The sequence below is a fragment of the Colletes latitarsis genome, chromosome 1, assembly GCF_051014445.1.
Source record: "Colletes latitarsis isolate SP2378_abdomen chromosome 1, iyColLati1, whole genome shotgun sequence".
NCBI classification, from domain to species: Eukaryota; Metazoa; Arthropoda; class Insecta; order Hymenoptera; family Colletidae; genus Colletes; species Colletes latitarsis.
The window spans coordinates 54,645,479-54,661,697 of record NC_135134.1 but is presented as its reverse complement, the minus strand read 5'-3'; the positions used below and the strand labels follow the sequence as shown (position 1 = coordinate 54,661,697).

Below are 16,219 nucleotides of genomic sequence, written 5' to 3'. Positions count from 1 at the left end.
CGAATAAATTTATTTTATTGGTTATCCGTTGCTCGAATAAAATATTACCGAGGTTTTCGAAGGAAAAACGAGAGTTTCTACGTGGTACCGATTTATTTATTTCGTTCACAATCACAAAGAGGCTACTGCGTGCCCGGTTATACAGTATAGATATACATACTCGTTAGAAAATGCATACTATCATCGGTACCGTGGTGGTAATCATTTCATTGGCCTGCAGTTTGGTTAAATACGATTACGAATATCACTTTCATGATCAGAGTAGACTTTAAACGTTGTCGCCTCTCCCACCCTCTGGAAATTTCATCCCCAGCGTGATTTCTCTGCTGTCAGCCCGTTCTGTTCGCATCAGTTGATATGTATGCACGCACATAGACATTGTTTATTGTTCGTCGTTGATCAGCAACGGTATCTGCGAGGGAGGGCGTCGCGAAAGGTTACTCGGGAGAGATTGAAACGACGCGTGGTCGACGACATTGCGTCCCGGTGCTAGCCGGACGACGTTCACGTACAAAATAGAACGTCATTTAACTCGGAACACCGACGCTACGCACATTAATAATACACGGGAACGAATACAAAAAACTCCAGACTAAAAGAGTCGGTACATCGACGAATACAGGACAGTTTGACTTTAGGTACATCGAGTGTCTTCTCTAGCTTCGACTAACGCTTATCCGTATTCAAAAAACGATACAGATTGAGTACAATCGTTTTGTTCGCACGGAATAGTATCATATACCGTGCCCAATGTCATCTAACCTTCTAAAAGTTCACGAAGCGTTTCCTGTATGTAGAAAAATGTTCCTACGCTCGGCCCGCTGAAAGAATCGACTTGGAAGAGTTTCTCTCTCTACTCTGTTGGGTCACCGCTTGCGATGGGTTTAAGCGTATCGTAAGTAGTATCGAACAAGTTTATAGAATTAAAACGAGATTAATTGTAAATTTTGTCCATCGATAGGTATTCCCACTTTGCATGGTAAAACCAAATTGTAGTCGATCGCTTCGAGTGGTCAGTATTCCAAATCGTATGCGTAGGGGGGATAGCTGAGCAACCTTGAGCAGTAAACATTTTCTCCTAGAGTATAACTAGTCTATACGATGCGATCACTGTCGTTAGAAAAACATCGATTAACCCTTAAGATTCTTCGCAAGCTATCCCCACGTTTCTCCAGCGATAAGGATAATTGCTCAGCGACTTTGAGCTATTAAAATTTTTCTCTGGGGTGGTATCGTAACTTTTCTCTGCCTACCGAGAGATCCAAAGGCCAAGGGGTGGGTAGTCAGTGGCCTTGATCAGCAGAAATTATCTACCCTGAGTATTCTAGCCTTACCAATGCCTTCGCTACAGTCACAGAAGAATGATTAATCCCGTCAAGGCCACTGATGTCCCACCATCCTCCAGCGATCAAGTAGACTCTTTCGAGGGGCCGACCGTAGCAAGCTCATTCAAACGGCTACTCCAATTGTGAAATGACGCATCCATCGTTACGTTTGCTACGCGAAAGTTACACGAGTAAGCTCAGTCTGTAGTAGAATGTTCCGTTCGTACGAAAAATACAGTGTTTTTTGTCTCTTTTTTGTTTTTGTTCGTGTGATGCGAAGTGATGGGCATCGCTGGAGTAACAGACGAGACGTTAAAACTGACGGGCAGCCATGGCCAAATTGACTAGGTACGGTTTGGTACGAGGACGTTACAAATATATACATCGAGGATTAACTATGGAAAGCATACGTGTGTACTACGTTTCGCTACGCTACTCTACGACTACTTGTATCTTGGCACATTTCCATTTGTTTCGCTACTTATAATATCACCTTTTCTCAGGTATTTTGTATTGGTATTCTCTTACGTTTCGTAATTGTATAATAATTCTTGATATAGATCGAGTATACTTTCAACTAGTGATGGGCATCCAAATTTTCATTCGATTCGATCGCTGTTCGACTACCGAAGTAGTTTTCAAATCGTATCTTCATTAATTTCTGCCCAGGCCTATTTCAAACTGTTTCGAAGTGTCTCGATTCCCATCACTACTCTCAGCTACTTGGAACACAGAGTGTTGTCACAACTTCAAACAAAACATCACCGACGTGTATGTTACAGGTAGAGCGGAAACTCAGTTAATGCACATACTCGGTAATAAATGCATGCACAACCTCTTCGCTAATCATTATGGATTCCGTTCAGCTTTGCTTCCTCTGAAATATTCCATTCAAACAATTAAATAAACGGTGTAATGTTCGATCGAACATCTTCTTTCCTCTTACTCTATCCACTGTCCAGAGACGCCCATGCACGTTCAATTCTGTACATGTTGTGTCTCGTGTTGTAAATTGAAGTCTCCGATCGAGAAACCATCGGTTTCGTGATCCATCGGAGTACGAGTAAAACAATCACGCCATTTTATTCTATTATTCTGTGCTACTGTTACACAAACCCGTGTTCTCGAAATTAAATCGTACGCGTACACATTTTCACGATGCGTATTTTCTACTGTGCGACTCGTCGTGCACGTCACACACGCATTATTATCGAGTACACGATCGATTGTCGATCCATCCATCATCCATCCACATTCTTCTCGGGTCACGTTTCGCGCGCCTGTCCAGGTGTGTTATCACAAACGGTGCCCTTCGACGAGCTTTAAATCTAAACACGTATCACGGTAATACAAGAACATTTGCACGGAAAAAATGGCTGAAGAGCGTGAATTAGTAAACACCTATTCTTCATTTTTGCATTTTGTTTATTTCATTTTTTTTTTTTGCTTTTTTTATTTTTTTTAGTGTTTGGTTTTTGCACGATGCACAACGATACAGCGTTACTGTTAGGAATATTGCTATTTAAAGTCTAAGGAGAGGTCTACCTGGTTACATGGCTTATTGTCGTTAGAACGTTCTCTTCGCGGTGTCATGCATAAATTGATCGACAAAAAGAGGTACCCCGGAAGCACGAAAGAGGAGTCTGATCGTTGCAGATCGATGACTCGCGAGAACCAATGTTGGAAGCCATTTAGTGTACGTATATTGTTTCGCCTGTGTATATGTAGTAGGCAACTATGTCTGCGCACGACAGAACCTCGATACTTGGTCGTATATCTCGAGTCTCGATACTTGCTCTGTCTTACCAAGTAGAAGGGATGGTCACTTTGCCATGAGTGCCGTTAAGTAGGGGACGTATCGTGCAAGTGAAACTGTTTCTTAATATTTTTCTCATCTCGATAATTGCATACAAACCTCTACGCTTGCATACGAACTCCCAAACAAACCTTTCAATTTTTGCATGCTAGCCTTAGCCAGGTAACTGCATGTGACTTTCGATACTTGCATTGCGTTAACGAGTGGAAGTGACGATCGCTTGGCAACAAATGACGACACGGGATCCTTTTTGCAACTATCGAGGTTCTACTGTACGTTCGAGTTTATATCCTGAAGTCGTGTTTTCTGTATTTAAAATACATTTTCGATCCGTAATGACCGGTGAAATTATATGCTCTGAACTTAACCTTCGGATAAAAATCTGTTCCCGACGTTAAAATGACCGAATAGATAAAAATAATGGCTGCTGAGGTTATCGAAAAAAGCCGCGAACGACCGTGGAAGCAATTTGAACCGGAAACATTGCGCGTTCGATCGTTTTTCCTTCGTGACGATTCACGGTACAACAATTACTGGGAGAACCATTGTCTGCAGCGAGGACTCTGTTCCAGATCCCGGTCCGTTGGATAATTATTTTTCAATATTATCCGTGGAAACTTTATGCACCCGTCGATAGTCGTCATTCGCTATTGTGCCCGCTTCGTTCGGTCAAAAAGCAAGTAGAACATCTTTGCAATTTTACACGCCGAAAGCTATCGAAGGTGAAACAGTCGGCGCTTAAACACGGGCCTTGTACAAAATTGATTCATTCACAACCGTCCATTGAGTCAAATATAGTTCTCTCTCGTTGGATAAAATATGACGAGTACAGTCGACAAACGGTCCGTATTCATCTGTATGCGCGAGTCCAGGGCCAGCCTGGACCCGTTTTTTCTCTTATTTTTTGTCAAAAAATAAACCTATTCTATCTTCTTCGCTCTCTCTTTTATCGTTTGCATTGGCTGTTTCTCTTTTCAATCCTTTCGTTTTACTCTGAAACGTTCGTTCGTCAGGATTACTTTGAGCAACCTCGCCTACCGTCGTTTCTCTATTTAATACTATGCCTCGCAAACGTTTCCACTACTCGGTTTACTATTCCACGCTCGCCACATGATTATATTCCAAAGCACAGAGTTTTGTTTTTTTTTGTTTTTTCTTCGGAGCCATTTGTGATAGAAATTGTACTTAAGTCAGTCAAGCGGTGTGCATTAAATGACGACAGAAGGAAACAACGCCCAAGCCGACGTCCGACAAAAACTGCGACTTCCCGCGAAACTTATTTCGGCCGTGCTGTCTTCATCTGGAAAAAGAAAAGACGAAGACGTAAAATATTTAAAAAATTAAAGACGTTAAATAAATGGTCACTCTACGTTTAAATTTCTTATTTGATAAATATAACTCGCCTCTTATTTAAGCAGCTCAGGCTCATCGGAAGCGGCTCCGAATTCACAGATGGTATATGACCAGCGACTGTTTCTAGAAGGGGGTACCATTGCGCCACCGGTTTTCTTGGATTATCCAGCATCTCCAACCAATGGTCACGACCAACGCCGATGAAACTGGAGCCAATCGCCGTGCAACCCATCAATTCGTTCGATCCAATCCTGAACAGGTAATTAGACGACGTCGATCGTGGCTCTGGTGGTCTCGCGATTCTTTCAATAATCGCATCTCGCTCACCTGTCGTAATCAATGACTTTTACTATGAGGCTGACGTCCTCGATGTTGGCTGCCGGCACGTCGAACACTAGAACTTCGTTATAAACCGGGCATAACGTGTTCTTCTTCACCGTGGTCTTTTTCTTCTTGATCCTTTTGCCTTGGCAGAGCAGGTATACCTTCACGTACGGATCTGAAAATTCGTTTATCCCTTCGAACCTTGTGTACGAAATCATTTTAAACAACAGAATATCAAGCTCGCTAATAATCACGATGCTGAAACATTAATTTACCAAATCACTATGCTTTCTGCTTACTGATGATTACTGTTCCCCATGTATTATTTATTTTGTCGCGAGAGCGAGTATACGTTTGTTCGGAGATTTTTACGCGACGGTGCATACAAAGCCAAAAACGTATTACTATGCTAATTATATCGTTACTATGCGAATAGTAATAAAGTAACAACAGGAGACTGTGACTCAATACCTAACGAACAACACTGACGTTAGGTTGTACGCGAATCAACGTTGCGCAACGCGTTGCAGAATCTTCCGCGAGACCGTTCTGGTGCAACACAAAAGAATCCATGGAACAATTGAGATAAATTTACCGGATAATCCTGTTATATCCATGGCTTTCAGATTCCTAGCCTTAATTACGGTCACTGTTAGTCGGCCAGCTGTTGGGAGGTAGCAAAGCGACAGCATCAATTCTCCCAGGTTCATCCTCTCCTGAAAGAACATACGACCCACGGCTCAGTTTATTTTTTATCGCTTTTAGAAATCGACTACGGTATCGCTACTTGAGCTACGAATTCAGGCTACCTGTAAAGCGCATAGAATGTTCATCGTGTAGGCGATTTCTTGCTCAAGGTCGGTGCACTCTAGCAATCCTTTGACAACAACCTGTCCGATCAGATCGTGCCGAGAGAATCGATCGAAATCGTAAACCGAGAATTGGAGGTACCGTTCCTTCAGTTCTTCGTAGGATACGCTGATGACAGATATTAATAAATACTTGTCAGGGAACTTGAATTAATTCCTAGATCGTTTGAGACTCCACAGAACGTGCAAGGGTTAGCAGGATCAATGGAGACACTAACGATGCACCTAAGTTTAAGCAGGAGAACTGTACTCACCTGAAGATAAATGTCTCGTTGAACACAGGGTTCAAGTTCTTCCGGTGCACTTTCGTTTGATATTTCTTCTTCCTGTCCGGCAACAGGTATATCTTTATGTAGGGATCGCTGCTGCCTGTCACATCTTTGACCGGTAATTCTCGAGCTTCTAACACCTAAACGCGACATTATTTTTCATTCAAGGTTTGTCCTAATGTAAATCAATATTGTGGAATGTAGTCTATGTCGTAGTAAATCAGTTTCTACGTAAACGTTTGATAATCAAGACAGTCTTATTAGGACGTGGAGCATTCTAATATGGAGTGGGCAGAGTCTCTTACAGGAAGACCTTTCCCTTCCGCTTGCGATAATATTCGCAATACACCAGGAATGTTTGAACGTCTTCGACAGTCTTTGGAACGTCAAATAGAGTCGTGTATTATTACAGAGGGAAATGGTATTCAGAAATTTCTATAATCTTTTTTAAACGTGAATGGACGGCGTCGCAGAGCGATGTAAATAATGCAAAAGTACACACGAGCAAAGTTAATATACCACGATACTGCCCACACGCGTTTGAATATATTGAAAGGATTTCAATAATGTCACACCTTCTGTTTGTTTCAAAGTATTCCATCAATCCGCTGTATCAACCCTAGATGGTCAATATTATTTCTAATAGTCGATATTCCAATATAATGTCGATCATGTGTACCTTCCTCCCCATATTTTCTTTTCTTTTATTCAACACTTCATTTCCTCTTGTGTACCTTTCTCGTATATTAAAAACCTGTCCTCGGTACCACCAGAGAGAATAATATTATTTAATAACATTTAATATTAAACGTTTTACTTAAGCGATTACGCTTTGATATTTCTCAAATTTTCCGAAATTTGTGCCGTGCATCCGTGTAGCAGGCTCGTTAGGGACGCGAGCAATTGTATGGGAATATCCATAAATTAAAATCATTATGGCTTTTAGCTTATTACAGCCGTGATCTCGTTATTCCCATGCTCGTTAAAACCAAGTTCGACTGCGTATGTACAACCTGCATGCTTAATAACCTCTGTGCTTAATAATCTCTGTACATACTCTATATAATATCGAAAACATATAGTTAACGATATGGGGTTACTTTTTTCGTTCTTTATAAATCCTTTTCCTCCAGAACTAGCGACCTATTCTCGTATGAAAATTCTATCTACTCTTAATCTCGCGACTGTCCAGCAAAACTCTACGTAATACGGATATTAACATAATTACACGGTCGCGGGAGAAAAATTCAGGTCTTCGTGGGCAGTTGCTCGCGCGAGCTTCTTTATTCACGTCCTTGGTCGGATTTATGAATGAACCGCGTTGCGCGTCGAGCGCGCGATTTATATTTCTGTGTCACAAAACGTGGGTTCTGTCCTATTTATAACAAATTCAATCTCTCTCGATTCCGTTCTGACGCAGGAATGGTACTCCGTCGACATTACCCAATCCACGGTGAATCGTAATCAAACGGATGCCAAGGACGCGTGTGTCCGTCGCACGAGCACCGCTGCACTTCATTATCGTTATCCAATAACTCGCGCTAAATATGGCGGCCACGTAATTAGCCGGTAGAGTGCAATCGTGAACTGAATTTGCCCACGCGCGCGAAGTGTTGCGAAAACGTTTTGCACGGTGAACGAGGATCGAGCTGCTGCGCGTTGGACAGAGTCGGGTAAACTTCGTTAGCGAATAACGAATTAAAACAACCGATTCGGCCGTCAACTAGTTTTCGTTTTATTCGGAAATTCATTTGTAAATTGGAATCCATCGAGTTTTACTAATCGATTCACTCTTCGGAGTACGTATAAACTGTTTCGAAATTTTTCTGAGATTCTATTCTATAATCGATTGTCATTGTTAGAGTTTTCATCCTGAATTTTCGCGAACTACTGCATTTAACAATTTTCTGCAATTTGGACAGTGAGAAAGCGTCTTAATGAAGACGCAATTAATCTAATCGAGACACTTAAGCTGTTCCATTTCAGACCTCTTCGCCGGCGAAGTAGAAAGGAAAATTGAAAAATGATATACAGGGTGTTCGGCCACTCCTGGGAAAAATTTTAATGGGAGATTCTAGAGGTCAAAATAAGACGAAAATCAAGAATACCAATTTGTTGATTGAGGCTTCATTAAAAAGTTATTAAAAAATTAAATTGAAAAATCTCAAATCATTCTGGAAAAATTATTTTCAGTTGTGGGGGTTAATTACAATCATTTTTGGTCATTAGATATACCTTCGAAATCCTACCCACTTTCGAGAAAAAAATTCGAGAAGATGTGAAATTTTTGGGTGAAAAAAAAGACTTTCGAATCGTCTTGGAAAAATTATTTTTAGTTGCAGGGGTCAATTGCAAGCATTTTTGGTCAATAGACATAACCCCGAAATCCTACCCACTTTCTAGAAAAAAATTCAGTACGGGCGGAACTTTAAACGTTAATAACTTTTTAACGAAGCCTCCATCAACAAATTAGTATTCTTGATTTTCGTCTTATTTTGACCTCTAGAATCTCCCATTAAAATTTTTCCCATATTTTAATCTATAAATGAATTCATACGTACGTTGAATTACGGGAAAAAGTTTAGGTTTATTTATTATTAATTATTTTATCTATCCTACCACGGGTCGAGCTCGTTACGTATGTTAATAATAAATGATCGATGGCTAAAAAGATGAGCTAGTCGTTTTGGTAACTCAACTTTGCACTTCAGGAGTCCATCGATAGTTTGAAAATAAAGTACACCAAGTTTCAAGTAGATAATGCTGTAACCGATCAGACGCCGCGCTTCGAAAGAAGTCTGGGAACAATTTGCTCTCAATCGGAAGCAGCTGGATGAAATATCTTCTTATCGGATCACTTTATTATCATAGTAACTTCTTTGCACTCTATTGGACGGTCAACAACAGCTCGAAGATATAGAGTGTAAAGTTTTAAATACACACTTGAAGAAATCAGACTTGGAAAGAACTTTGACATCGACCTTAAAAATTAATTAACTACCGACTTTCGTCGAATAAGTTTGTCTATCATCGTATAAAGGATCTCGTTTGAATTTTTTTACCGTGGAAATGAAATTTCATTAAAATTTCCGCGCACGTAGGGGGCTCCGCGAAGGATTGAACGTCGCCGGAGGACGAAAATCGAGGGACGGAGAGTACGAAATTAATTTCTGCGCCATCGATTACTTTTATGCACTTTCCCCGAAACGAATAAATCTTTCCGCGGCAGGGTGTAGCCTCGAGACACGCAGCCGCGACTTAATCGATGCGACCGCACGCGATCGAATATATCATAAATCGAGTCCGATATAATTCCAAGCTCCCGACGAAACTGGAACGCGAATGTCGGTCATCGTTTGCGCGGGAAGCATTCTTCTCGATGCCTCTGTGTGTCCCATGTTGATTTCGCAGTTACGTGCGTTGCTTAAAGAAAAAGCTCCCTGCAGCTTCTGCTCGCTGATGGTATTCGTTGTGTAGCGGGAATTGAGATGCTTGGAATAGCGCGTGGCTTTATACGCGATGCGCGTCACTCGATAGACAGACGTTTCCGTTGCGTTCCCGACTTTTCCAACAATGCACGGGGTGTTCGATTACCGGCGCAAAAAAATTTTAATGGCCGCGAATCAGATAAAGAAAATAAAATATAGGAAATCTTAGCTTGTGATTTAGTATCGAGCACAGTCGATACTCGAAAATCTGGTTGCAGGCTCTGAAAATTCGTAAAACACACGCAGAAATCGATTAACGAATTTGCAATCCTGTTAGTTCGAAAAATTGACGTTCCACCGCGTATTTCGCTCGGGCCATTCAGCGCGTTTCCGACCATTCTCGAGGGTAACTTCGCAAGAATCATTTCGCGCAACAAATGGAAATCCATTAGGTAAATCGTAAAACTCACTTTAACGACCAGTCCCTCGATCTCTTTGTCGTAGCGTAGAGCGAAATGCAGCTTCCCCGCGTACTCCATTTCCGTGGTGCTGGAACTCTCGGTGCTCTCCTGCCTCACCAACTCCTTCTTGTAAAGTTCCGGCTGCGAACGCGGACGCGCATTGTTAGAAAAAACGACAAACTTCGGGGGGGAGGGGAAACTGAATTCGCTAATTTGTTTCGTCTCGAATGGGGGGTGGGAAGAAAAATTCCGTTCCCCGCTTAATTGCTCGACGCGGAAGTTGGCCTGAGAAGATTGCGGACGGGGAAAACGAGCGAACGAGTTGCCGCTGTGTTTCGAAGCGCACCTTAATTAACCCGAGACTGGAATCGCTGCGATTCTCCAGGCTGCAGATGCTAAACTTGATGTTCGGCAGATCGAGCCGATGGGAGAGCTGCCTTTGGAAGCTCTGATGTCTCATCGGCACGATGGGCAAAGTTGTCTGTCGCAGCACCTGGAAAAAGAAGGCGAACGAGTCGCGTTTCAATATTTAAACATCTCCCAGGAAGAGACGTTCGTTACCCAACTTTTTACCCCGGGAACTTTCCCCAGCGATCTTTCCTCGCCGTATGAAAATTTCATTCGCGTCTTTTACAAGGGAATATTCGCTTTTACGAGAGAACTCCTCTTTAGCGAGCAAAGTATTATTTAACGGCCTAAAATACGACGAATTACGCGTAAAGTTTTCTTAATTAATTAAAACTGTGGAAAGTTGAGTCATTGTCACGCGCGTCGACAGTGCGTATATCTTCGTTCGGTAGCGTGGGCGTAAGGTCGCGGGGTTAAGTATTTTTCTCAGGACATCCGGCGGGATTATCTTGAAATTCCAACCGCGAAGCTATTTCCACGGACATCCTTTATCCAGCCCGTGAATGGGAATTCGCGACGTTACGTTATTATCAAGGGCTTCTTACGGTCGGTACCTTTTTGTTATCCTTCTGCTCCTGGACGTACTCGTGAGTAATCGGTTCTGATTGAAGATCCGGCAGCGAATGGCTGATACGTATAGCGTTTTGCTGTGATAAATCGCTCTCGTTGTCTTCCTCGTTCATGTGCCGCCTAACTCTCATTAACCATCTCCAGGTAAACGAGCACTGGAAGCTCACCGCGGCCAGCAGGAATAAAGCCATTAACACTATTCCTGTTCCTACCAGCACCTGATACGGGAACGTTTCCGTCCATTCTTCTGTGAACAAATTCACATCGCGTTAGCGTCGCGTGCGTGCTCGATTTCATACGCGTTCAATTTGAAAGTAAAATCCTCCAACCACCCGATGTCTAATTGTTCAAGCCCTTCCGCGAACATGATCTCTGAGAACAGCTCGGTTCGTTCGTTAATTACTTGCGATACCGTTTGAACCTTGAGTTAATCAAACCCTCGGTTAGTTTAAATAGGTGCCCCATCCCGAAGACGCTCGTGAATATTAAGTACTTCTGTTTTAAATCGTTACAACGTCTTTTTATAAGGTACCCAGTAAAGAATAAATAACGTGTAAAATATATATTGCGATATTCTACAGAAAATTTACATAGAAATAGGAAATCTGATTTAACGCACGGTCGAAGTAGCATGATTTTCGAAACTGGGACAAGCACTTTTTTAAATTCGAAGTTACAAGAAAATGATACGGGAAAAAGTTGCGTCCCACGATGTATTTCGACGTTATAATATTTTTATTCGCGACGCTGCAATCGAAGTCGGACGTCCCATTGTGGCAACAGGTAAACATGGCGTCGGGTTTGCGCAACGTCCCGAAGACGATCCACGCAAATCGCGACGTTTCGAGGAAACTATATGCACGTACGCCTTAATGATTAACGGACAATATATTGTGCAGCATTGTGTGCACATCCTACGAAGGAAGAGAAAGCCATAAGGATCTTTGACTCATTGTCAGCAGTTTTGTTCCGATAGACAAACAGCGACGCCTCGTTCGCGAGACATTCTCTCGACGTCTTGTCCTTATCGCTTTAACGACGGGTGACGAAAATCTATTGTGGCGACAAGAATACGAATGGCAAAATTTGTGTGTTCGTACGATATGGCGATATCGCATAGTAAGTGTTCGAACAAAGTTTTGGTGCTTGTATTCCTCGAGCTTTTCGTTGAGAAAAGTTCCAATAACCGCGTAAATAGTCGGCTTCTTAATGGGAATTCCCCATGACAGGAAGTGCTTTCAGCCTGTCGGTTTGCGCAATAATACGACGGGACCTTCGCGAACAATGCAAATAAGACGGGTTTTCGAACGACCGGTAAGACGCTTCATTAGTTATTCGCGTGTCCGTGCCGTTTGCGAGGAACAATTATTTCCCACGGCGTCTCCTCCGCGTGGCGACGCCCCCTCGCGTTTCGATTTCAATTCCTATCCGCGGGGAATTCATATCCTCTCCTTTATTTCAGTAATTACGCTGTTCCGGCGTGATTCATCGCCGGTTGAAGGATTTATGCGTCGCGGTGGAGACCCCATCGATCCATTAAAATTCTATTCGCTTCCCGGGACACGGTAACGTTATTAGTTAAACGCCGCATTTACGTAAACGAATTCACCGCTGAAACACAGAGCGCGCGAAACAATTGGGAACAGGTTGCACTCTGACCCGTCGGAAACGAAGGAAAATAAAAACAATTGCGCTTCTCAAGATTATTTCTCGTCGCGTGTCAACGTTTGGTAGAACAATCACGATCTCCTCTCGATTATTGTTCCCAGTGAATTCTATCGCGAACAATTCCTCCGCCTTAATCTATTTGCACGCAACGTATTCTGCGCGCTTGTTGCCGCGATAGATGTCATTTTCTCGGAATTGTACGTGCCGCCATTATGAGTCTATTATCGTGCCGTTCGTCGTGCTTTCGCGATCGATTTCGAAATATGTGCTCGATGGCCTCGACACCGCCTCATGTTTCGACAATTCGAGAACCTTCTACCCAGAGAACCTTATTACGAACGGCATAAGAGTCCCAACAGGATTTCAACTTGGATTTTTCATTTGCGAGATGTTCCCCCTGGTTAGATATCTAGACTATCGATGGATACTCGGGTCTGTTGTTTGGCCCTCGACCAAGGTCTGCTACTGTTTGACCAACTCGTTAAGGGGGAACGTTCCTGGTCACGTATGGGACTCGATATCTCGAAAACAACGGAGAAAAATCAGCTGATCGAGACGCTGAGTCGAGGATCGTGATAGAACTACGCGTTGGACGATTTAAATTGTTCCGATCGGCGATTCTTTCCAAATTTTATATTAGAATTAAATAAATATGCCAATGTGTACTTTGGAATCCAGCAAAGTAACACGTTGAATGTTACATCGAGAGGGTTGAAAATTATTTTCTTCGTCGAAGGAATAGCGTGGAAGAGGGAACAGCTTGAGCTACTGTAGGTGGTGGGTATTTCGATTTTATGGGCGGGAAGCTCGTACAGGATGTTTTATGATACGGTAACATAACAACAAGGTTAAATGTAGTGTGTAGTAAGAACGAAGAAAGTTCATACGGTTGTCTTGTGTCGTCTCTCGTTCTAATACTTGTCCAAAGGACATCTAACTCTTGTTCGATTGTATGGCTACGATTATTATTGAATTATTGAGTTTCAATTCCACAGTTATGGAACTAAGCTTCGGTTTTCGTTACTTATAACAAGGATAGCCTTCACCCTAGCCCCACCATGTTCTAATTTTGAGTATGAATAAAGGTAATAGTTCAATATGAATCCTAGAGCGTTAAAGGCAGCATTTGACTAGACACTTTAATAGTATGTAATCTTCGTATAAGATTTTTTCACTTTCTGGCATAAAATATTACGAAAGTAACCGTATAAATCATGGGTATGCGCAAATCTGGCTGTCGAGCGTGCCCGTATATGTACGAGGGTGGGTCGTAAATCGATCGCTAGAATATTTAAGCTGGTTTTGATAGTTAAAGAATAAAATGTCTCGAATAAAAGTCTCGCGCGAAGGATTTATCGGTGTAAAAAATATCCTCGATAGAATTCATTTTCCAATCAATCCTTGAAGTCATTTTATTTCCTAAAGCAGAGATGCCAGAAAGGCACCGAAGGTGCTCTCTCACACTATGTCAGATCACGCGTACGTGAGCTCGTGGAGTTTTGGAAACCCGACAAAGGCAAAATGACACATGCCCTCTTTCTCGATTCTCCGAAGCTGTCCAAAGTAAGTTCGGACCGTCTCGTGGAAGTCGAGAAAGAGAGGCTCACACTTCCCTTTTCGCTCTTGAACAACTAATATCCGACCTCCCGTCAACAGGTCTTCACTGGCCTCTGCTAACCGCTACTGACCACTCCTGATACTTCTGACAACGTATAACGATTACGGCTGGCTACTGTTAGCCTCTCCCAGCCTCTGCTGACCGCTGCTGACCACTCCTGGAATTTCTGACAACGTATAACGATTACTACTGACTTCTGCCTGCCTCCGCTGGCCTCTGCTGACCGCTGCTGACCACTCCTGTTACTTCTGACAACGTATCACGATTACTACTGACTTCTGCCTGCCTCCGCTGGACTCTGCTGACCGCTACTGACCACTCCTGATACTTATGACAACGTATAACGATTACAACTTGCTACTGCCAGCCTCTGCTGACCTGTGCCAGCATCTCCCAACCTAAGCTGGCCTCTGCCAACATCTCCCGACGTCAGCTGACCATCGCTGACCATCGCTGACCACTGCTGACCGCTGCTGACAACTTGTGACACGATGTAATATAATATAATATGTTTATATGTATTAAAGTTTTGAATAATGTAAATCTATGGCAATAAATGATATAATTTCAAAGAATTCTATGTATTGTCATCATTTTTTACCCCTCTTTCCCTCTCCAAATTTCGAATTCCTGGAAATGACGTCATTTCTAAAAATTCCTGAAAAATCTCGGATCCCTGAAACTTACCGGCGTCCCTGAAACTTCTCGGAATCCCTGAAACTTCCAAGAAGTTTCAGGCAGCGGCAAAGATTCCGGCCTGAATTTTTCGGCAAAAATTTTAAAAAGCCGCTACGTAATATTACGTAATATTACGTAACATTACGTAACATTACGTAATAGCTCTTTAAAATTTTTCACGGCCGGAATTTTTCGGCAAAATTACGTAATATTACGTAACATTATGTAATATTACGTAACATTACGTAATAGCTCTTTAAAATTTCTCGCGGCCGGAATTTTTCGGCAGAAATTACGTAATATTACGTAACATTATGTAATATTACGTAATATTACGTAATAGCTCTTTAAAATTTCTCGCGGCCGGAATTTTTCGGCAGAAATTACGTAATATTACGTAACATTATGTAATATTACGTAATATTACGTAATAGCTCTTTAAAATTTCTCGCGGCCGGAATTTTTCGGCAAAGATTACGTAATGTTACGTAATATTACGTAATTTGAAATCGCGGGAAATTTGAAATCTTTCCGGGGAACTTAGAAAATTTTAAAAGATTCGGAGTGTCTTATAACTAAGGGAATGATTTCGATAGGAAAAGAAGGGTAAAAATGATGAGAACACATAGAATTCTTTGAAATTATATCATTTATTACCATAGATTTACATTATACAACACTTTAATACATATAAACATATTATATTATATTACATCGTGTCAGCAACGGTCAGCAGTGGTCAGCGTTGGTCAGCGTTGGTCAGCGATGGTCAGGGATGGTTAGCTGAAGTCGGGAGATGTTGGTAGAGGTCAGCAGAGCGTGGCAGTAGCCAGTAGTAATCGTTGTACGTTGCCAGAAATATAAACGGTGGTCAGCAGTAGTCAGCAGAGGCCACCAGTGGCAAGCAGAGATCACCAGGGGCGAATAGTAGCAAGTAGTAAGCGTTATATGTTGTCGGAAGTATCAGGGGTGGTCAGCAGTGTTCAGCAGAGACGAGCAGAGGCATGCAGTGGGAAGCAGAGATCAGCAGGGACGAACAGTAGCATGCAGTAATTGTTATACGATGTCAGAAGCATCAGGGGTGGTCAGCAGAGTTCAGGAGAGGCCAGCAAAGGCATGCACAGGCAAGCAGAAACCTGCAAGGGCAAGCAGAGACTTGTAGGGGCATGCAGTAGTAAGTATTAATCGTTATAGGTTATCAGAAATACCTGCAGTGGTCAGTAGCGTTCGGTAGAGGCCAGGAAAGTTCAGCAGAGACAAGCACACGCTGACAGAGATCGGCAAAGATCAACAGAGGTTAGCAGAGATACCAATAAACTTTCGTTTGAAATATTTTTTTGTCCACCCATTTGATCCAGCTCAAATCACGTGACGTTCGATTCACGACATCACAGTGCAAGCTAAACCTTGCAACCTTTTTTAAAATAAATAA

General features: G+C 42.3%; 1 protein-coding gene across 1 annotated transcript in view; it reads right to left on the bottom strand.

Moving 5' to 3' along the window:
• Positions 1–22: 22 nt before the first annotated feature.
• LOC143345552 (synaptotagmin-10) overlaps positions 23–16,219 on the bottom strand; it is a 48,048-nt gene continuing 31,851 nt past the window's right edge. Inside the window, exons 2-10 of the mRNA XM_076772811.1 lie at positions 10,808–11,070; positions 10,192–10,338; positions 9,855–9,986; positions 5,942–6,096; positions 5,628–5,796; positions 5,414–5,534; positions 4,822–4,993; positions 4,545–4,745; positions 23–4,441 (exon numbers count right to left, since the gene is read on the bottom strand). Of these exons, the coding sequence (XP_076628926.1) occupies positions 4,438–4,441; positions 4,545–4,745; positions 4,822–4,993; positions 5,414–5,534; positions 5,628–5,796; positions 5,942–6,096; positions 9,855–9,986; positions 10,192–10,338; positions 10,808–11,070 (1,364 nt within the window). The 3' untranslated portion in view covers positions 23–4,437. The remainder of the gene's footprint in view (positions 4,442–4,544; positions 4,746–4,821; positions 4,994–5,413; positions 5,535–5,627; positions 5,797–5,941; positions 6,097–9,854; positions 9,987–10,191; positions 10,339–10,807; positions 11,071–16,219) is intronic.